The 22,061-nt window shown below is 38.5% G+C and overlaps 1 protein-coding gene across 1 annotated transcript in view; it reads right to left on the bottom strand.

Moving 5' to 3' along the window:
* uggt2.L (UDP-glucose glycoprotein glucosyltransferase 2 L homeolog) overlaps positions 1-22,061 on the bottom strand; it is a 139,046-nt gene that overhangs the window by 41,282 nt on the left and 75,703 nt on the right. The window contains exons 23-28 of the mRNA XM_018247246.2: positions 12,300-12,427; positions 9,291-9,389; positions 6,248-6,350; positions 4,117-4,196; positions 2,507-2,696; positions 1,636-1,794 (exon numbers count right to left, since the gene is read on the bottom strand). Coding sequence (XP_018102735.1) covers positions 1,636-1,794; positions 2,507-2,696; positions 4,117-4,196; positions 6,248-6,350; positions 9,291-9,389; positions 12,300-12,427 — 759 coding nt within the window. The remainder of the gene's footprint in view (positions 1-1,635; positions 1,795-2,506; positions 2,697-4,116; positions 4,197-6,247; positions 6,351-9,290; positions 9,390-12,299; positions 12,428-22,061) is intronic.

The raw sequence follows: 22,061 nt of genomic DNA, 5'->3' as shown, positions 1-22,061 counted from the left end.
AACAGTTTACAGTTAATACTTTATAGAACCAATAATTTGTCATAGTAATTGATTTACAGAATGTCTGCACTAGCTAATGTACAATAAACTTAATAACCCCTACATTATTATGTGTTCTTACCTTTAAACTGCTGTATTATGGCATTTGGCTTACATAATCAATTATTTCATACCATTAACCTTTACTTTTTACAGATCTGCTCGGCAGTAATGAAATATTTCACCTATACAGGTATGGGACCTGCTCATTACCTGGGGGTTTCTGGCTAAAAGATCTAATTTTCACGTTCATACCGTCTACTAGACAATCATGTAAACTGTAAATATACCCAATCGTCTGGTTTTGCTTCCAATGAGGATTAATTCTATCTTAGTTTGGATCATGTACAATGTATTGTTTTATTATTACAGAGAAACAAGGAAATCATTTTTAAAATTTTGGATTATTTGAATAAAATGGAGTATATGGGATGCAGTCTTTCCATAATTCTGAGCTTTCTGGATAACGGGTTTCAGGATAACAGATCCCACTTGAAATCTATGAATCCCCTATGAATGTCAAAGTGAAAGATGTTGCTTTTACTCAGTTTAAGGGAAAGAGTGGCAGACTGGCAGTATTGTCCATAACTTAACTAGGAGACTAAAGTACCTAATATTACATGAGCATCTTATAATAAACTTTTAGTCCGTCATAAACTATGTACATTTGTTTTTAATATTATAGTTTTCAAAGTAATTGACTTTCTGGTTCTGTTCCTCAGAAGTTTGGAATTTAACTACTATTTGATAGATACAGTTCTAGTGTCTGGACCATTAATTAAAAAACCTAATAAAAATAAATCTTTAAAAAAATTGGCCAAGACTAAATCATGTCTACATCATATTAAATTTCATTTCAAGTGGGAGAAAAGGAGAATGCAGGTGTAGGATAGAAAAATCAGTTACAGATTCTACCATAAGGGAGGAAGTCACATCCAGGCCAAATACAGTTGTCCTAAAGAGACTGCATTCTAAGACATGACTGTACGAATATTTGCTATATTAAAATATTTAAAATAAATAATTAAAAAAAAACAAACAAACCCTGAAACATATGGCTCATATGTAACAATGCACTCTACACTGACAGTTTATGCCAAAAGGCTGGATAAATCTGGATCAGACTGTACTGGATGGAAGCACTCTTCAGAAAACATCTTAAGCTGTCACTATAACTATAACAACGGGCAATGTGTGAAAAGGTCCACAGAGAGAATCAGATTATAAGAATGGAGCTGCAAATTGTTGACAGATATTGAGTTCTATTATAAATATGCATAGGAGCACAGAAAATCCCTAGTATCAAAAAGGTTCAATAACGTAAGTACATACTGAAATTCATTCTGTACTACAAAATGATAAAAATATTTTATAGTCACATAAGGTCATGAACTGTGGGGTTTGCATATTGTAAATTATGCTATAATCAATATTTTTTAAATGTTGATGTACAGACTGTATCTTTGTATTTGCAATATAAGAATGGAGCAACACGTCCTAAAGACTTGAACTGAAAAAATCCTTGTTTATCACTGTCCGTTATTGTTCCCCCTTATAATGTTAATAAAACTCACAGACTAATGGCATCTCACTTACCAAATTAGCCATAACAATAGTATCAACCATAACAGGATCATTTTTCACGCCTAAAGTGAACTGCAGTCCCCTGGGTGGTTGTCCTGTAGTCACGTCAAAGCAGTGGCCTTCCAGTAATAAATATTCCAGCTCATAATTTGCTGTAACAATCCCATCTATCTGGAAGGATCAAATTACTGTTGTTAGGTACAATTAATAGCTAGGCAGATAAACAGACAAAAATAAAATACTTTGAGCAACATTTTTGAGCATAGGACCCTGCCACAGCTCTGTGTACAACATCCACAGCACACCATCCGGCACTTTTCTTTTTGTGGCCGCTCATCCCTCACTCACATCAATAAAAAAATACTTAATGGAAGCCGCTAGGGCCACATGGTGTATTGCTGAAGCGCAAAAATCAGCTTCTATAAAACAAATTGCTCCTTGCATGCTGAGGAGGAATCTAAAAGGTTTATTTTTATCCCTGCTTGCCTCCTCTTTGGAGACCATACAAATACAAAGAAGCTTAGCGATACAGTAGGTAAGTATAGACCAGACACTAAGGGGCAGATTTATTAGTTTTCAAGTTGTGATCTTGACTTTTTTTCTATAAACACATTAAAAATGAATAAATAAATACAATTCTTGGCACCTAAAACCTGCTAGATTATAATTTATTTTTAAAAAGACACGATCGTGGTATTTATGCGATTCAATTCAATCATAGCAATATCGCAGCTTGAAAATTAAATCTGCCTCTTAGCAATTAATTATGAAAACAGACAGTAGGTTCACTTTGCAAAAAAAAATCTTAATAAAGAGTTTAAAAAATGTGTCAGAAATAATCTCTATTGAGAAAAAAGTACAAGTCACTACACAAACTACTTACATCTTGAAGATGAATATTATCCAGATCGCATGAACTCTGAACAGCTTCCACAATCCAGCTTTCAGGAGTAATCATGTTCAGAGTGAGCAGAGGAGATTCTGGCATATCTAAGAATTTTGCAGATGGTCCCATAGAAAGGCTATTATTTCTTAGGAATGTCACTTCTGGTTCAAGGACAAGTCTGTAAAAACTAGATGCATATTGAGAATGGGGTTACATGGATGAACCTAGACAGTCTTCAGAAAATAATATTATATTATTGCTAAATTTCCCCTTTTAATATTCACCTTAAATGTTGTCTTTCTGAAATGTCCATTGTCCCTTATGCAACCTAGACAATCGTTTCCACTGGCCCTCTTATTATGCAATAATATTTTAACAGGTCCAGGGCTAACATTTTTCACTGTTTCACCTGACATTTGCCTTAGTACTACAGTAACAAGCCATCTGTGAATCTTGTGGCAATACAGGTATTGGATGGTTTATTCAGAAACCGATTATTCAGAAAGCTCCAAATTATAGAAAGGCCATCTCCCATTGAATCTGTTTTAAGCAAATTACTATTTTTTTTTTAAAAAAATGATTTCCTTTTTCTTTGTAATAAAACTGTATTTTGTACTTGATGGTAATAAAGCTGCATGAATTAGGGGCAAAACACTCTCACTGGGTTTATTTAATGTTTAATTAGCGATCCAAAATTACAAAGGAAAATGCCAGAACTCAAGCATTCCAGATAATAGAGCCTATACCTGAACATTCAAATAAAAAATAGAGAGTCAAAAAAGGATTACAATGCCAATAAATGTTCTAATAATTACTGGTATGCATATGATTGTCCACAATGCCAGAATATCGGCGTTTGATTTCGGCTGGTAAAATTGCATGAACTCGAAATTCGACCAATTTAAATTTATTAAGAAACTCGAGGATCGACCCTAAAACTCGAATTGAATTAGATTCAAGTTTACTCTCTGAATGTCAGGAAGGCTGCAAACAACTCCAAATTGATACCAGGAGTTCTCCCATTGACTAAAACAGCAATTTGGCACGTTTTAGGTGGAAAATAGTCAAATTTGAGTTCTTGAAGAGCCAGAGTACGATAAATCTCAAAAATCAAATTCAAATTTTTTTTAAAAAAACTGGAATTGAATTTTAACAATTCCCTAGTCGAATGACAGTTTTGGCCATAAAAAAAAAATTTGAATTCGAAATTTGAATTTTCAATTCGAACCCTGATGCACCATGTTGGCCATGCACCTTTAGTTCCTTATCTGCCAGTGCATAAAGAGCAACTGCAGCAAAGAGCACAAATGACCGGAACTATAGGAGGACATCATACCATGCGTGGCCTACTGAATGCTCTCCTTCCAGTTGGGTCAGTTTTTGACAGAGTATATTGATACAGCTATGCTTACTATGCTCCTCTGTGCTTCAGGCTAATTTTAAAACACTATTTTTTTAAATAAGTTTAGACAAAAACAAAGAAGGTTATCATTTCACTTTGTGAAAACAAAATATATTCACCAGCATAACACATAAGGATCATTTTTCAACATACAATCATTATCAATAGTTGATTAAGTTTTGGTAAACTTTGCAGTTGGACTTACCTTTTTAAAGGCATTTCTGATAATTTGGGTTTACAATTCATGAACATGCTCAATTTCATATTTATTAATCGACCAAGTACCTAAAATTAGACAAGAAAACAAATATAATTTTATAGGAATATGTTACCTAATGACCTAGGAGCCTGACAATTAAAACACATACAATATTTTTGACTAAAATATTTAGATAGCACTGCTCCTCTACAACACGCTAAACTGGCAAATAAATAAAGGTGTGTATAGACTTTTACACCCCTAATAATACCTAAAATCCCACCAATATTTAACACCACTCACGACCTGGCCAAAGTCAATTGGACAAATTCAGTTAACTAAAAAATTTCTGACATTAATTGACATGTAAAACTACACATTTGTATGGAATCATTTACACAGTTTTAGAGATTATGTGAACTGATTTGGTGTACTTAAACTACTTTTTACAAACCTTTATAAATATGACCCACAATAAAGACTATGTATTGTGTATTGTTCTGCTGTTGAGGAAATTCAAATTCTGCCATTACAACAAGCTGATTTTTCAAAAAATGACAATTTTGTAGAAATGTAATCAGCTAAATACTCATTTTAAGTGTTAAACATTTTGCAGTTATGTAGAAAATGGGTTTCAGATTCTCTAGCTACTCTAATCTGAATGATCAAGTTTAGAGACATGAGAATTAAAGGGGGCATTAAAAAAATGTCAGAAATAAAGGTATATCAATATAATCAATCCTAGGAATTTGAAGGTGGAACAAAGGATTATAAGAAATGGAGTCAGCCAGCAGTAGGGGTGGGAGGGGTAGTCTAACTACTGTAGCAAAATGACATTATTCTGCAAAGTAACTGGAATAAAGACTACTGTGCTTATTCATATAGGACTATATATATATATATATATATATATATATATATATATATATATATATATATATATATATATATATATATATATTTAATGTAATTAAAATCAAAAACAATTGTAGAAATAATTGGAGAATGTAAATTAAGGGGGCATATTTTCATATTTTATAAAAAGTGGAGTGAAGCATTATCGGTAACGTTTCCCAGAGCAACCAATCAGCAATTAGATTTCAACAGTTAGAAGACAAAAGCAAAGATATAATTGGTTGCTATAAGCAAACATCACTGGTAATATTTCACCCCACTTTTTACACAGCATGATAAATAGACCCCATAGGGGCAGATTCACTGAAGGTCGAAAAGTTTGCACCCATCGCTACACTTCGTCAGGCAAAAATTTGCTCAGACAACGCTAATTCACTAAAATGCGGAGTTTCGTCCCAGGCGTCGAACACTGGTGACTTTTCGCTAGCGTTACTTTGGCAATGCGAGCAATTCAAAGCGAAGATGCACTAGCGTTGATTTCTGCCTAGCGCAAATTCACTAGAGGTCTTGCACTCGTTTCAGCTAATTCATTACATTTCCACTGTTAATTACACATGTCCATGGAACGTTTATAAAGACAATAGAGTTGTTATAATGCCCTATACATGAGCCCACTGTATAGTTAATGTTCCATATGTTAGAAAATGTATGGGGGAAACGATTACCCCCAAAAAGAATTTAAGGACTTTTGCAGGCTATCACTCTGAAAAAAGACGCCAGCAGTTTTTAAACTTAGATGCTTTTTCCACTCACAGAATATGATGTAAGCAACAGAAGAATGAGGAAGATTATGCACTCCAGTATACTTCGCCTGGTCTGAGCTGGCAAAGGCAAGTATGGCGAAAGAGGTAACGTTCAGTAAAATCCACATAATTTGCGAAGTCCATTTGCCAGAGCGAATTGTCACCTGGCGATAGAGTGCGAATAAACGCTAGTGCCCATCTCTTTCGCTAGTGAATTGGCTCCTACGCACGTTAGTAAATTTGCTAAGTCCCTGCAGGCGGTAACGCTGGCGAATTGTCGACCAGCGTTTGCCACTTCACTCTTTAGTGAATCTGCCCCTTGTGTGTTTTTGTTTTAAGCAAGAAATAATACACTTAAAAACTAAACAACAATATATTACTTTGTTTTGAGTGACAAATGCAATGTTTGCGTTATATTAGCTCCTTCAATGCCTGCTATCTAGCTATCATATAAGAGTAAGATGTAAAACAAAACATACAATAAGAAAATGAGACATCATCTGAGCTTCTCTTGAAAGAGGATCAACTATGGCCATCACATCAAAGAATGGTCCATCATCTTGTGGCTCAACTTTCACCAAACTAAAATTAAGACAATGAAAGAAGATTTTAGCATAACAATAGGCTTTGCACAATAGGTTTTAACAAAAATAGCTTCTTTTAAGGGGACATATAGTCTTTATATTAAATAGGGATGCAGTGATTTCATGATTTGCCCTTTTTAACCAGGATTTGGATTCAGCTGGATCCTTGTGCTTGGATGAACTGAATTTGAATATGTAAATTAGGGGTAGGAAGGGAAATCACATGAGTTTTCATCACAAAAAAAGTTTTTCCACTTTTTCCTGCCCATAATTTGCATATGCAAATTAGGATTTGGTTCGGTATTCTGCAGAATCTTTCACAAAAAGGATTCGGGAATTCGTCCGAATGCCAAATAGTGGCATAGAATACGCAACTGAAAAGCTTCACTATCAGCTCTGATTCCATTTTTACTCCAGCATTAGTACCATTGCCTCCCATCCCCAGTACTTCCCATGACAGATTTTGTACAAGCCTACCACTCATTTTGAAGTTAGACATAAGGGAGAAAGGATTTAAGAATATATCAAATTAAAAGGTGATTTTAACAGACTGATTTCCAATGAAATTTTAAGTAAGCACTACTAAACTACAATTATATATATATATATATATATATATATACACACACACACACATATATATATATATATATATATATATATATATATATATATACACACATACACACACACATATATATATATATATATATATATATATATACACATACACACACACATATATATATATATATATATATATATATATATATATATATATATATATATACACACACACACATATATATATATATATATATATATATATATATATATATATATATATATATATATAAAAAGTCCAAAGAGGTGCACACCTTCCCTGTCAGTAACTGCCCAGGTGCTGGTAAACAAATAGTGATATATTGTAACAAAAAAAACCGCACTCACAGGACTTCAAAAGAAAGCCGCAAAGACTGTGATTTATTGATCCGACGTTTCGGCTACAACTCTAGCCGTCCTCTTCCTGAGGACGGCTAGAGTTGTAGCCGAAACGTCGGATCAATAAACCACAGTCTTTGCGGCTTTCTTTTGAAGTCCAAGGTAAGGTGCACACTGGGATCCTTTGTAGCTTTTTAAAAAAGATAAATTTTATTCAATACATGTTAAAAGGAGGTCTTGATAAAAAAATTGGTCTTGATAAAGGTCTTAGGAACAGACCGAAACGTTGACCTCCTTTTAACATGTATTGAATAAAATTTATCTTTTTTAAAAAGCTACAAAGGATCCCAGTGTGCACCTTACCTTTTTGGATTTTGTATGCAGCTGCAATTGGTAGCACCTGGGTCAATTGCTCCAGTGGTGTGCTGAACCGTTTGGATTGTGTATATATATATATATATATATATATATATATATATTTTATATATATATATATATATATATATATATATATATATATATATATATATATATATATATATATATATATATATATATATATATATATATATATATATATATATATATATATAGAATAAAGTACCCCCTATTTTTATTATAAGTCACCGAGGAGTTCCATGTCAATATAATTTATATATAATATGCTCTCGAGGTTACCTCTAATATCCTCATATTTTCCAACAAGGGGCACTTTATTTATTCTAATACTCAGGTTTTAGTGAGTCATGTGACAAAAACGACATCACTACTCACTGTTTTTAACTGATGACATCACTAATTACCGTTTATAAGCATTTCATTAACAGGATATTCATGGCTTTTGTCTATTATATTTATATACACCAAGTCAGAATCTAGGTGGGATTCCAATTTAAATTCTGTCTAGTCAGCAAAATGACTGTGCTGGAGCAATGATCCAACCCAATGTGCTGGAGCAATGATCCAACCCAATATGAAAAACATTTTTCTATATACCAGCACAATTGTGAAATACAAGAAGACTGTCAGATTGACACTTAATGCTTTCTACTAAATGATTGCTATTTTAACATTATGTTCCATACATAATATATTCCTGTACTCCCACACAGCCAACCTAATTCACTTAACAGTCAAGTGAGTCATTCTTCTATCCTATTATTTTATGATTATTTAGCTCTTGTGAACAGATCCCTGTTGCTTGAAATGGTATAAAATTGTGGGTCTTCTGAGTGTGTAATCAGCAATATGTCTTTTCTCTGACCTGAGCAGAAATGCTGATATTTATTCATTTACTGCATAAGAGGACTGCTGGTTAAATGCACTTCATTTAAAAATCTGTAAGGCTTTCAGATAATGCACTGTGAGGAACTTCATTGACAAGCCTATGTTATTAATGCTCAGGGCTTTATCCTACAATATGAAAAAAAAACTGCCACTTATGTCTCCATTCATTACAAAGCAGCACAGAAAGCAGTTTTTCCTATTCCATTACAGTACAAAGATTCTTAATGTCAAGGCACAAAGTATTTTTCAGCAACATAGGAACTAAAGTTCGGTTGCATGAAAGTTATCAATTAATAAAATTAAAAAAAGACAGTCTTAACTTTTTAAATATATGCGGTTTAAAAGTAGGGAGAAGAAGTGGAATTGTCATAGTTTTCCAAAAGGAAAAAGGCCACTCCAGCTTTTATTGACTTATTGAACTTCGACTTCCAGCATCCCACTAACAGGTAAAGGAGCTGGGAATTGAAACTGGAGGACTGCCGGTTTTACATCCAGTAACAATAGGTATGCCCCCAAATTGGGCCCTAGCCTGCCTGTTCTTCTAGAGGCCCTTTTAATTTAACGCAGGCCCAATACAACACAATTATATTGATGAGAAACAGATGATATAGATACACAAATTATTTAGTGTATACACAGTACAGTATGTATGCATAACAAAAACATCAGCATCAGTGTATGACTATAAACATATTTCCTACTTGCTTACCTATGTTTCTGTTTTATGAGGGTAACATCTTGTCTCGACTCCCCTTTGGGCACAGATGAGAGAAGTGAATCCACCTTCATCACCAAATTGCTAGCAGCACTAAAAATATACAGAAAGGACTCATTTACTAACTCGCTCAAGTGTTTTTTCCAGTTCATCAAGGATTTAGGTACTTGCAAGAAAACGAGAAAAGTCAAATAGATTTGACTTTATTTTAGGCACTTTTACATCTTACAAAATGAAATAAGATGCAAAAAGTTGCAGATATTATTACATATTTCCTTTTTTAATGCCAGTATAATTTAATACACTTTGTTATTTTTTTATTCAATGCAGACAAGTATATCAAATAAAAAATATCAAATGCTAATTTTAGAGGTGGGGGGATATTTTTAAGTTGACTGTCATTGTTATGCCATTTTGTGTCTGTAAGAGATGAGTAACAATTCATCAATAGCACAAAGAAAATAGATCTGCAAGTGCGGTGAACTTCAACAATATTATTATAATCCAAATGAGTGTCAACTGTTATAAAGGTATGGGATCTGTTATCCAGAAAATCTGTTATCCAAAATCAAACATTTCAAATCTTTAAACATTAATTCCTTTATCTCTGTAATGAGAAAATAATAGCTTGTACTGAGAAAACAATAGTTTGTACAGGATGCCAAATAAGATATTTACGTATTTATTCATTATTGGAAGCAAACTATCCTATTGGGTTTAATTAATTTTATTTTTTTTTTTTAATAGTAACTTTTTATTGAGTTTTCATTAACAACAAGAAGGAAGGAAGGAAAGAATGAAGGAAGAAGAAGGTAGACATGAAGAGGATACAATGAACATTTGTTGCAAGTGAATCCAGCCAAGTAGACCATACTGCTCTACAGTTTTAAAAATGTCCGCTTGTGTTATATGTTGAAGTTGCTTGACTCCTGCTCTTGCCCAGAACCCCCCTTCAGTAAATTTGTCAAAGCTGCTTAATGAGGCATTATACCACAAGGGCATATCTGGTGAGAGGGAGTTGTCTTTATTAGTAGATTTTTACAACGTGTCCCAAGATTTCTTAGTGGTATCTAACAATGGAATTAATATTGGTAAGGATTTTTTTAGGCCTGTAAAGAGCATGGTGTATTCATTCAATGGAACCAAAGTATAGAGCTTCCAACAGAGAAGCTGGGTTTTCTGTGTCAAATGTTTTCCAATTGGAGGCATGTATTGCTTATGTTGCTAGGTAGTATTATTCATAGTTAGGCATTGCTAGACCTAGTTGAGTTGCAGGGGCATGTAGTGTTGTTCTAGCTACTGTGGGAGTTTTTTGGGCCCACACAAAGTCGGCTTGTGTGCGGTCTATTGTTTGCAGAATTGATTTGGGTATGTAGCAGGGTGAATTAATGAAGAAATATAAAAATTTGGGAAGAAATACCATCTTACATATATTAATCCTACCAATTTGGGTTAAAGGTAAAGTAGACCATTTTGGAAGTGCAATTTTCATAAGTTGTATAAGAGGTTGGATTAAGTGAAATAAATGTGGTTGGATCTTTATGTATTAAAATTCCTAAGTACTTGAATGTATCCACTGTTTTAAGGTTGATTGTAGGGTTTATTGACTGTAGCGCACGAGAAATATTTGAGATTTATCCCAGTTGATTTGCAGGCCAGAAAATTTCCCAAAAGTAGAGATTGTATCTAAAGTGATTCCCAATGAGTCCGCTGGGTTGGCTAAGTATAAAAGGGTGCATTTGCGTAAAAAGAGATTTTTTCTTCTAATCCTTTATACATTAGGCCTTGAATCTGGGGATTTTGTCTAATTACAATGGCCATGGGTTCTATTGCCAACGCAAATAGTAAGAGGGAAAGAGGGCATCCCTGTCTGGTTCCTCTAGATATGTTGAAAGGAGTGGATAGGACATCATTTACTTTCAGTCTGGCTCTGGGTTTACTGTACATTAAGCGAACCCATTTAATAAAGCTTGGGCCAATTCCTAGGGGCTGATTCACTAAGGGTCGAATATCGAGGGTTAATTAACCGTCGATATTCGACTGGGAATTGAAATCCTTCGACATCGAAGTCGAAGGATTTAGCGCAGATAGTACGATCGAAGGATTATTCCTTCGATCGAACGATAAAATCCTTTGAATCGAACGATTCGAAGGATTTAAATCCAGCGATCGAAGGAATATCCTTCAATCAGAAAAAGTTAGCCAAGCCTATGGGGACCTTCCCCATAGGCTAACATTGACTTCGGTAGCTTTTAGATGGCGAACTAGGGGGTCGAAGTTTTTTTTAAAGAAACAGTACTTCGACTATCGAATGGTCAAATAGTCGAACGATTTTTACTTCGAATCCTTCGATTCGAAGTCATAGTCGAAAGTCGAAGTAGCCCATTCGATGGTCGGAGTAGCCCAAAAAAAACTTTTTTTACTTCGAATCCTTCACTCGAATTTAGTGAATCGGCCCCCTAGTCTTGTCAGTACTTCCCATAGATATGGCCATTCAATTGAATGGAACGCTTTGGCTGTGTCTAGGAATTTTAGTAGACAAACTATAGAGATTGAAAATACAGAAAGACATCCATATCTACAAAACCCAAGATCCTGAGCATTCTGAATAAAAAGTCCCATACCTGCACTATCTTTTGAAAGACGTATGAGATTTCACAGGTGTAAAAAAAATTCTGCAATAGATAACAGCTAATATCATGGCTCAAACTTCATTCTAATCCATTGCCTAAAAATGTGTACCAGGCTGGGTCGTGAAATCAGAATGTCAGACATTTCAGCAAAATAAAATAATATATAACTTTTTATATTGGTAACTTGCTTGTTGCTTTAATATAATGAAGAACTTATTTCTCGGTTATACAAATACAACAATAAAGAACACATTTCTAGTCGCTATGGTTGAGTTAGCTTGGCACTTTGAGCAAATGAATGCTACCACTTGGTAAAGCATGTGGAGATTTAAACTCTCTAACTTAGTATAGGCAGATCTACCAGCATTACCTATTTGACAGTGTTGTTGTCTTCTTAACAAGGTTCTTAATCTTCTCTGCAGAGGTAGAATATGTAACCTTCTCTAGTAAATGAAAATCATCCTCGCTAAATTCATCTCCGTCAGTGGAAGTCAAGAGCTAGAGGGAAAAAAAAAAAGAATTTCCTATGAAGGGCATAGTCCATTACATTTAACGTGATTCCTTCAAAATATTAAAATATACAAGGCAGATGTTCAAGATGTTCAGATTTTAAACAATCTGTAAATCTGAACTTTTAAGAAAATAATGATAGTAAAAACATGGCCCAAACAAGCACAGTGTTTGATAGACCAGTGGCAGAATGGAAAGATATTGTGTGGTTGCCTTGCCATTGTTCCAAAGCCAAACAATTTGACCAGCAGGATCCTTTTCACTTTATTTTCTGCCGATGCACCACAAACTTACTGACATCCAAAGTAAATGGATATTGTTAGGAAATGTTGGCACCATACACACAATGAAAATTTAGTACAATTTTAGTACAATTATATTGATAGGTATATGGTCGGCTTTACTCTTGATTAGCCCAATTAAACAGATAGATGTCATCAACAGTTCTGAAAGCATTTCACATTATGTTGCATTATTTCTTAGGTGTCTCTAAAATGTGCTTTTTGTTAATTTTGTATAATGAAGAAATGTATCCCACTTGTAAAATAACTATCCACTCCTCTTAAGCTGGTAATTACAAACAGCAATACCAAGCCACTATGCAGTACACTGCCTATAAGAAAGATAGTCGCAATGATGCCGAGCCCCAGCTGTCATTTTAGAGGCATTTTTATAGGGCTGCTATACCTTTGGGTTGGCACAAGGTGCCCAGTGCATAAGTTAAGGAGTAGGTTTAGGGAAACATCTAGCACACTATTGACTTTTCCCACTGTAAATGTGAACTACATGCTGCAGATGCATCAATAAAGTCTGCTTCACCTGCACATAATGTCTATTTTGTAAGGATTATATTGTCTTCTTAATGCTTAACTAAGTATCTGCAAGTGAGACAAATCTTCAACTTGTGCTTGTGTATGGCACAATCTGTAGGTTGCTCCTGTGAAACCAATAACCCTGCTCTAGCAGTAAATGCCAGTGCTAGAAGGTTGCAATTTAGGAATACAGACTTCTGCAATGCAGGTTAGAATTTGATTTTGTCTTAGCTTATCCATCCCTGCTCCTGTGTGGATTCCTGTACATTAATTTTCCCTGATTTTCTATTCAGGTTTTAGTTCCTTACATATTAGGAATGTTAGGACTGCAGGGTGAGGTTGCTGGCAAGGTACGAGTTAAGGTTCTATTTACTCAGCATGAGTTAATGAGCTCAGGGGAGTAGCCCATCATCAAGGAACAGAGTTTTTTTTAATCGCAGGGAGCACACATATAATTGCCACTTAAATTTGATTCCAGATGTGTTCCTGAATGCTAGTTTAATCTTTACTCAGTGAATCCCTGCTGTGTGTTCCGGTAAACTGCTCAGAACTGCACTTCCCTGGGGTAACAAACCCTTCAACTGGAGGCAGGGCCGGATTTACATTGTGGGCGCCCCAAGGCCCACTGCTGTTCGTCGCCCCTGTCCCCTCTCCTTTATTTGTGCAAATTTTCATCATCTGGACTGAAGCAATGGGGATTGGCGCACAGGAAATCGAAAAATGATTATATCTCCACTGCATCCCCAGTGTTTTTGAACCAATGTGGGTGTGGTTGGGCAGCATGCCATCCCCCTAAAATCCTGCCGCCCTAGGCCTGGGACTAGGTGGCCTTTCCACAAATCCGGGCCTGCCTGGAGGAAGTTTACTGCCCATGCCCAATTGGGCTCACTCAGAGTCACAGTAAGATCTGTTCCTCATTTCCCACTTCATTCTTTTAAAAGTACTGTGTCTCCAAGTAAAAATTGTTCCGTTATAGTAGCCTTGTGCAGTTTTAGCTCCCTTGAGTTACAGCTTCAGTGCTGTCCTGTCTAACACTGCCACGCAGGATGATGTGCTGGGGGAAAACAGAAATGCAGGGCTGAGTCCTTTAAAAGGAATACAAAGATTGATAACCGTTACTGGGATTGGTAACAGTGTTTAGCAGCAGTTATAATTGCCTTTAGCTATTGGGATCCGGAATCTACAAACTTAATCTGACAGAGGACTTTTGTTTCACTATCACGATTTTGCAGTTTGCTATGAGACCTTTACAAATTTTGCCAGTCTGTCCCCACCCCATTGATGAACAAACCCGAACCCTAATTAATCCATGTTACATATTGCAAGATGTCTATGAAGAGTCTTATGTATCCAGGCCATGATATACATACAGTATCTAGTAGAATTAAGTGAAAGGTAACTGGACATTAAGGGGGTTATATATTAATGGTCAAGCTGTGTTTTCCATGAAAATTCGAGTGTTCGGGGTTATTTTTTGATCAAAAAAATAAAAAATAAAAAAAAATGTTTCAAGATTTATTATGACTCGACCTTGGAAATAGCTTGAATCCGAAAATACACCATCTACAACATTAACATCTTCCTCAATGAAAATCATGGTACCTTTGTGACTGGATTATATTTTCACACATCTGTGAGCCAACACCTTACTGAAGTTCAATGGAACAATTGTGATTGGATATCTGTGACTTTACTACCCTTGAGGGTTTAAATGCTGGGGAATTCCCTACCAACTCAGTTGAACTGAAGAAGCCACTCGTTAGAGTGGTAAAATGTTTTCAAGGCAAAACAAAAAACAAAAAACGAACTAAGTTCAGTTGCTTTCACTTAACTCTACTAGAAATGGTCTACATATTGCAAGTTACAGCATGTTACAGTTCACAAAAGACATCCTGTTCTTTCATTTGCCCACGTTTGCAGCAGATGAGAAAATACCAAGTATATGACTGGCAATAATTCCAAATCAAAGTCTCAGCCTCCTCTCCAGGTTCCATGCACAAAGCAACAGCCTGCTGGCCAAATAAACAGAGATAAAGTTGTTTTAATGATTCGCACAATACATAATGAGCTAATTTTGCAGTAACACGACTGCCACTAGCAACACCAAGGACAATACTAATACATATTACCTAAAATATTGATTGGTCTATGTGTGATACTGCAGTATATTAGCCCAGGGACCCATAATTCTAGGTTTAGGAGGGCTGTTTCGTAAGAAGCCCCATTTATTAGAGAAGTGTCCCACTGCCCTTCACGGTCCTGCTAATAAACATGTATATATGTATATTTATTATATAGCACTACTTATAGACAGTAGGAAAAATGCCCCTCACATAGTCACACCCCTGACCCACCTGCCCAGCCTCACTATGAAAAAACATGCCTATGATCTGCCTAAATGCCATCAACTCCCAGCAATCTTCAAGATCCTACCCATCACAGATCACAATAAGCACCTCTTTCATGGGGCCCCTAAGTGGAGTACTCCTTGAAACGGATACATAACCACTGATAAATGAACAGTTCTGTTAAGGATAACATTTAAGGGCTACTGGCAGTGGGAAGTGACCCACCAATGCAGCAGACAATATCAGCAGACAATTTAAAAAACTGTTTATGACATGCATAGATGCGCTTCGTCAGTAACTCTGATATTATGCTGAAAGGCACTAACTGCACTAGAGAGGAAATTCAGTATTTATTACTAAATGTTTTGGCTGTAAACTCAGCTTTTATCAAGATCTACAGCCGAAAAGTCAAAGAAATACTAACGAATATTGACCTGTTTCACCATAAGTCTTTTAGAGCTCTCCTTTATATTGTCTTGGCTAAATGTACAATCCAAAATACAATATAAAATAAGCCTTCTGTCGCTTTGCCAGGAATATGTGGATCTCCCAATATCCTCAAAGTTACACCAATGATAGGGGATGGGATATTCTATCATTGGTTAAATATACACTGCATACAGTAAAAGGTAGATGCAGTTAATATTGCTTATATTTTAAATGTAATATTTATTATACAATTTGTTAAATATATTAAAGATAATATTGTTATAGATATTAATTTGGAACTATCGCAAAAATGAAAATGTAATATTAGCTTCAGCATACTGAAATAAGAAAATCTTCTAAATACAATCAATTAAAAATTCTGTAACGTTTCAGAAATAATCAAGTTTATCTTCACTATTCCTCTCTCAGCATCTGTTTCTCCTCATTCTGTCTTCATTCAGGAGTTGGGTGTCAGATGAATGATCCAATATATCTTATAGAGGGGTTCCTTTTGCTTAGAAGATTGTGTTTATTTCAGTATGAGTAAGCTTGTATTAAATTTTCATTTTCGCGATAGTTCCCCTTTAAGGATTCATTTAGGGGGTTTGCCTTCAAATATCAGTAATGTGAGCAATTTTGTCTACAAATTTATACCAAATCTAAAAATGCAAATTAGGGTTTAGATTTGATCATATCTTTTGTGGACAATTCAATATTCAAAATAATTCAAAAGTAATCGATTAGCTGCATCCCTAATATTATATATGTACACATAGGCACTCAAATCTATAGGTATGGATGCCCATTATATATATAAATGGTGCACTGAAGGGATTTAAAATAAAATGGTCCTGCATCCTCTCTCTCCTGCATCCTTTCTCGGGAAAATATCGATCAAATAAACATTTGTCTTTCTGTAATCTTAAAGTTTATATTATTTCTGTAAAAATATTTCCAGATTCTTAGCCTCATTTTTGATTTTGCATTGGACAGCAGGTTTTTACCTTTGGCTTTTTGGATGAATAGAACCCATTTGGGTTCACAGTTCTCTAATCTATATAAAACTCTGCTGCTTGGATCCCCAGATCTGCCCATCTCTGATCTACTAAACCCCTACTCCACTACACCATAGTCTTGCACCCTGAAGTCACTCATCATCATTCTGGTCCCTTTCAATCAACGCTCAATGCCCTGCTGTTGCCAGGTGCACTTCATCAGTCAGCAACTGGTTTTATAAATCAGCAATCTAATTTGTAATCATTACACACCAGAAAGCCCTTAACAGAATCCAATGTATTCAGCACTAATTTAAGAAGTGCTTGGTCAATATCTTTAATTTCTAGTTTCCAATAAAGATCTACAAGCTTTCAATATTTGGACAGAGATGACTTTTTTCTAATTTTGGTTCTGTACATTACCACAATGAATTTTACATAAAACAATTGAGATTAAGTTCAACTGCAGACTTTCAGATTTAATTAGGTGGGTTGTACAAAAAGATTACATAAAAATGTGAGGAACTAAAGCCAATTTTTCACACAATCACTTCATTTCAGGGGCTCAAAAGCAATTGACTCAAAGGCTATTTCATGGGCAGGTGTGGGAAATTCCTTCTTTATGTCTTTATCAATGAAGCAGATAAAAGCCCTGGAGTTGATATGAGGGTACCAGAATGATGGCAAGAAAAAAGTATGGAGAAGGCGTGGAACAGCTCATGATCCAAAGCATACCACATCATCTATAAAACATAGCAGAGGTAGTGTGATGGCTTGGGCGTGCATGGCTGCCAGTGGAACAGACACTATTGTTTATCGATTATTTGACACAGGACAGAAGCAGCCAAATTAATTCTGAGGTGTTCAGAGACATACGGTCTGCTCAAATCTGTCAGGAGCTACCTGGGATCGAACTCTGAACTTTACACTTACAAGCTCCTGCATTATTTCATTGAGCCACTGGAGACCTTTGGATTCTGATTCTACTAGTATGATTAAAGACTTTCTACCTTTTATGTTTGCTCACCTCCTCCTCCTCCTTCTTGCTCTACCAGGTGTTGGTAATTTGATAATTAAGGGCCTTTATAAGCCTGTTACTAATGTTACTCCGGTGCTTGATCATTGAAGCTCCCAAGCTAGTTCCTGTGACTCCTGATTCCTGCTTTTGTTACTGAGATTCCTGCTTTTGTTCCTGAGATTCCTGTCTTGGTCCCTGTGCCTTTGTTCTCTGCTACAGTTCCCCTTACCTGCTCTCTATTGGATCTCCTGGTAATTGACCTCGGCTTGTTTACTGGACTACCCTCTGCCATCAGCCTGCCTCTGACCTCTGCCTGCCATACGGATTTGTTATTGCCTTCAGCCTGCCCCCGACCTCAGCCTGTTTCTCGGACTTGCTTTATTGTTGCCTGCCCTTGACCACCAACCGGTGTAAGAACTTTTGGTTCATCTGTTATACTGCCATACTTTTCATTATTAAAACATTCTTCTGCTTAACATGTTTCCGGCCTATCAAAACCTCAAATACCCGCTGTACTCATGTTATACAGCACCAAGGCTCCTAACTACCAGCCACTCACCTGTGGCCAAGCCTGACAGAATGATCAAGCCATTTAATCAGGAGCCTGCTGGTGACACCTCTGCTGTGCAGTCTGAACTACAACAATCTGCAGAATGGCTTTCCTCCATTAAAAGGTATGAGGGTGAAGATGATTCCTTTCATGATCTACTTGATTTGTGCAAGAAGTTTTCTATGGTTCCATTTGTCAAAGAAGCCCCTGATAATATGAAAAGCAAGTTAATTATTCTGTTTCTTTTGGGAGGTAAGGCCTTGGAGTGGGCTGAGGCATGTATTGATGAAGAAGCTCATTTTTTAGAGGACCCCTGTTCCTTTCTATCTTTTCTAAAGGCAACATTCACCGGAGATTTGTGGCCAGTTGCTTCCAATTTATTTTCTTCCAAGGAATCTTCTGTTAAACAAACCAAGCCTTTCCAGCTCACCCCTCCTGTTCCAAGGTTTTCTAATTTTTGCTCCAAGTTACAAAGACCAAGTACCTGTCAACCTGTTACTACCTTTTCCTATGAAGATTCAGAGGTAGATGATTCTTTCCAAGTTGATTGGGGGAATATATCGGATGAGGAAGATTTGGAGAATTTCTCTATTGAAGAGGACTGTACAGATTTTTCTGATGAGGAAGATTGGGAAGATGTGAAATCGGATGAGGATGAAATACCTACCGCATTTACCACTAGGTTCAAGGGCCGATCAGTCTCCCAGTGTCAGCCTGTCTTACACTCTCTACCTACTCCTCCGTCTGCTACCATGTCCGTTACCGATCCTGTATCAGCCTCTCTGAGTCTCAGGCCTGAACCTCAATTTGTTTCTTTTATTAATATAACTGTGCCAGCTCCCCAGCCTTTTCCAGCCTTTGTGCCTGCATCCCAACGGCTGCCTCAACCTGTGCCACTGCCTGTTCCTGTGCCGGCTCCCCGAAAGCTGCCTCTGTCCATTCTCGTGCCAGCCCTCCAGTCTGCAGCCCCGGGGCCAGCCCTCCAGTCTGCAGCCCCGGGTCCAGCCCTCCAGTCTGCAGCCCCGGGGCCAGCCCTCCCGTCTGCAGCCCCGGGGCCAGCCCTCCCGTCTGCAGCCCCGGGGCCAGCCCTCCCGTCTGCAGCCCCGGGGCCAGCCCTCCCGTCTGCAGCCCCGGGGCCAGCCCTCCCGTCTGCAGCTCCCGTGCCAGCGGTCCCGTCTGCAGCTCCCGTGCCAGCGGTTCCGTCTGCAGCTCCCGTGCCAGCGGTTCCGTTTGCAGCTCCTGTGCCAGTACTTCAGCTTCCAGCCTCCGAGCCAGCAGCCTTGCCGCTTCCAGCCTCCGAGCCAGCAGCCTTGCCGCTTCCAGCCTCCGAGCCAGCAGCCTTGCCGCTTCCAGCCTCCGAGCCAGCAGCCTTGCCGCTTTCAGCCTCCGAGCCAGCAGCCTTGCCGCTTTCAGCCTCCGAGCCAGCAGCCTTGCCGCTTTCAGCCTCCGAGCCAGCAGCCTTGCCGCTTTCAGCCTCCGAGCCAGCAGCCTTGCCGCTTTCAGCCTCCGAGCCAGCAGCCTTGCCGCTTTCAGCCTCCGAGCCAGCAGCCTTGCCGCTTTCAGCCTCCGAGCCAGCAGCCTTGCCGCTTTCAGCCTCCGAGCCAGCAGCCTTGCCGGCTTCAGTTTGTGAGGACCTGTGTACTATGGCCTCTGGGCCCAAGGACAAATCCACTTCTAGACCTGCCGTACCTGCTACGGGATCTGATAGTTCTGGTGCTCCAGCACGCAAGCCACCAACAGGAATGGGTGCCTCTGCTGGTCCGCCACCTGTAATGGGTGCCTCTGCTGGTCCGCCACCTGTAATGGGTGCCTCTGCTGGTCCGCCACCTGTAATGGGTGCCTCTGCTGGTCCGCCACCTGTTATGGGTGCCTCTGCTGGTCCGCCACCTGTAATGGGTGCCTCTGCTGGTCCGCCACCTGTAATGGGTGCCTCTGCTGGTCCGCCACCTGTAATGGGTGCCTCTGCTGGTCCGCCACCTGTAATGGGTGCCTCTGCTGGTCCGCCACCTGTAATGGGTGCCTCTGCTGGTCCGCCACCTGTAATGGGTGCCTCTGCTGGTCCGCCACCTGTAATGGGTGCCTCTGCTGGTCCGCCACCTGTAATGGGTGCCTCTGCTGGTCCGCCACCTGTAATGGGTGCCTCTGCTGGTCCGCCACCTGTAATGGGTGCCTCTGCTGGTCCGCCACCTGTAATGGGTGCCTTGGCTGATTCTTCTGCTCTGCTGGCTGACTTTGGCGACTCTTCTGATTTGGCTTCCGACCCTGGCGACTCTTCTGATTTGGCTTCCGACCCTGGCGACTCTTCTGATTTGGCTTCCGACCCTGGCGACTCTTCTGATTTGGCTTCCGACCCTGGCGACTCTTCTGATTTGGCTTCCGACCCTGGCGACTCTTCTGATTTGGCTTCCGACCCTGGCGACTCTTCTGATTTGGTTACCGACCCTGGCGACTCTTCTGATTTGGCTTCCGACCCTGGCGACTCTTCTGATTTGGCTTCCGACCCTGGCGACTCTTCTGATCTGGCTTCCGACCCTGGCGACTCTCCTGATCTGGCTTCCGACCCTGGCGACTCTCCTGATCTGGCTTCCGACCCTGGCGACTCTTCTGTTACAGCTTCCAACCTGGCTGATGTTCCTGCTCTGGCTCCCATTTCTGGTAATTTATTTATTGTCTCCTGGCTCTGTCCATCCGTTGCTGTGGTACCAGTTCCTGGCAACTCTGCCACTCTGGCTCATGTTCCTGTCAGCCCATCTGTTTTGGTTCCTTTTCTTGGTAGCGGTTCAAGTTCCTGGCAACTGTCCTGCAGTGGCTCATGTTTCTGCCATTCTACCGGTCCTGGCCCCTGATTTTGATGTTCCACAAGTTTTGCCATTTCCTCCACTTGGGTTATTTTTGGAGCAACTCTTTCTTTTTGTTTGTTTTGTTCTAAGATTGAGTTTTTTCATATGTGCTTTTTCTTTATTTCAATTTATCCACATGCCACAATGTTCATGTTTCCTTGCCTTATTCACTATGTACTCTGCTAATCTTAACTATAATTTTCTGTTGGACAATATGTGGACTATAATCAAGAACTCTGCTAAAAGGAAGGTTCCACCAGATCCTGGGATCGCCCAGTGGTCGATCCTTGAGGGGGGGGGGGGTAATGTCAGGAGCTACCTGGGATCGAACTCTGAACTTTACACTTACAAGCTCCTGCATTATTTCATTGAGCCACTGGAGACCTTTGGATTCTGATTCTACTAGTATGATTAAAGACTTTCTACCTTTTATGTTTGCTCACCTCCTCCTCCTCCTTCTTGCTCTACCAGGTGTTGGTAATTTGATAATTAAGGGCCTTTATAAGCCTGTTACTAATGTTACTCCGGTGCTTGATCATTGAAGCTCCCAAGCTAGATCCTGTGACTCCTTGTTCCTGTGATTCCTGCTTTTGTTCCTGAGCTTCCTGCTTGTTCCTGAGATTCCTGCCT

The sequence above is a fragment of the Xenopus laevis genome, chromosome 2L, assembly GCF_017654675.1.
Source record: "Xenopus laevis strain J_2021 chromosome 2L, Xenopus_laevis_v10.1, whole genome shotgun sequence".
Taxonomy (NCBI): Eukaryota; Metazoa; Chordata; class Amphibia; order Anura; family Pipidae; genus Xenopus; species Xenopus laevis.
Note: the sequence above shows the minus strand (reverse complement) of the source record. Positions and strands in the feature narration are given on the sequence as shown.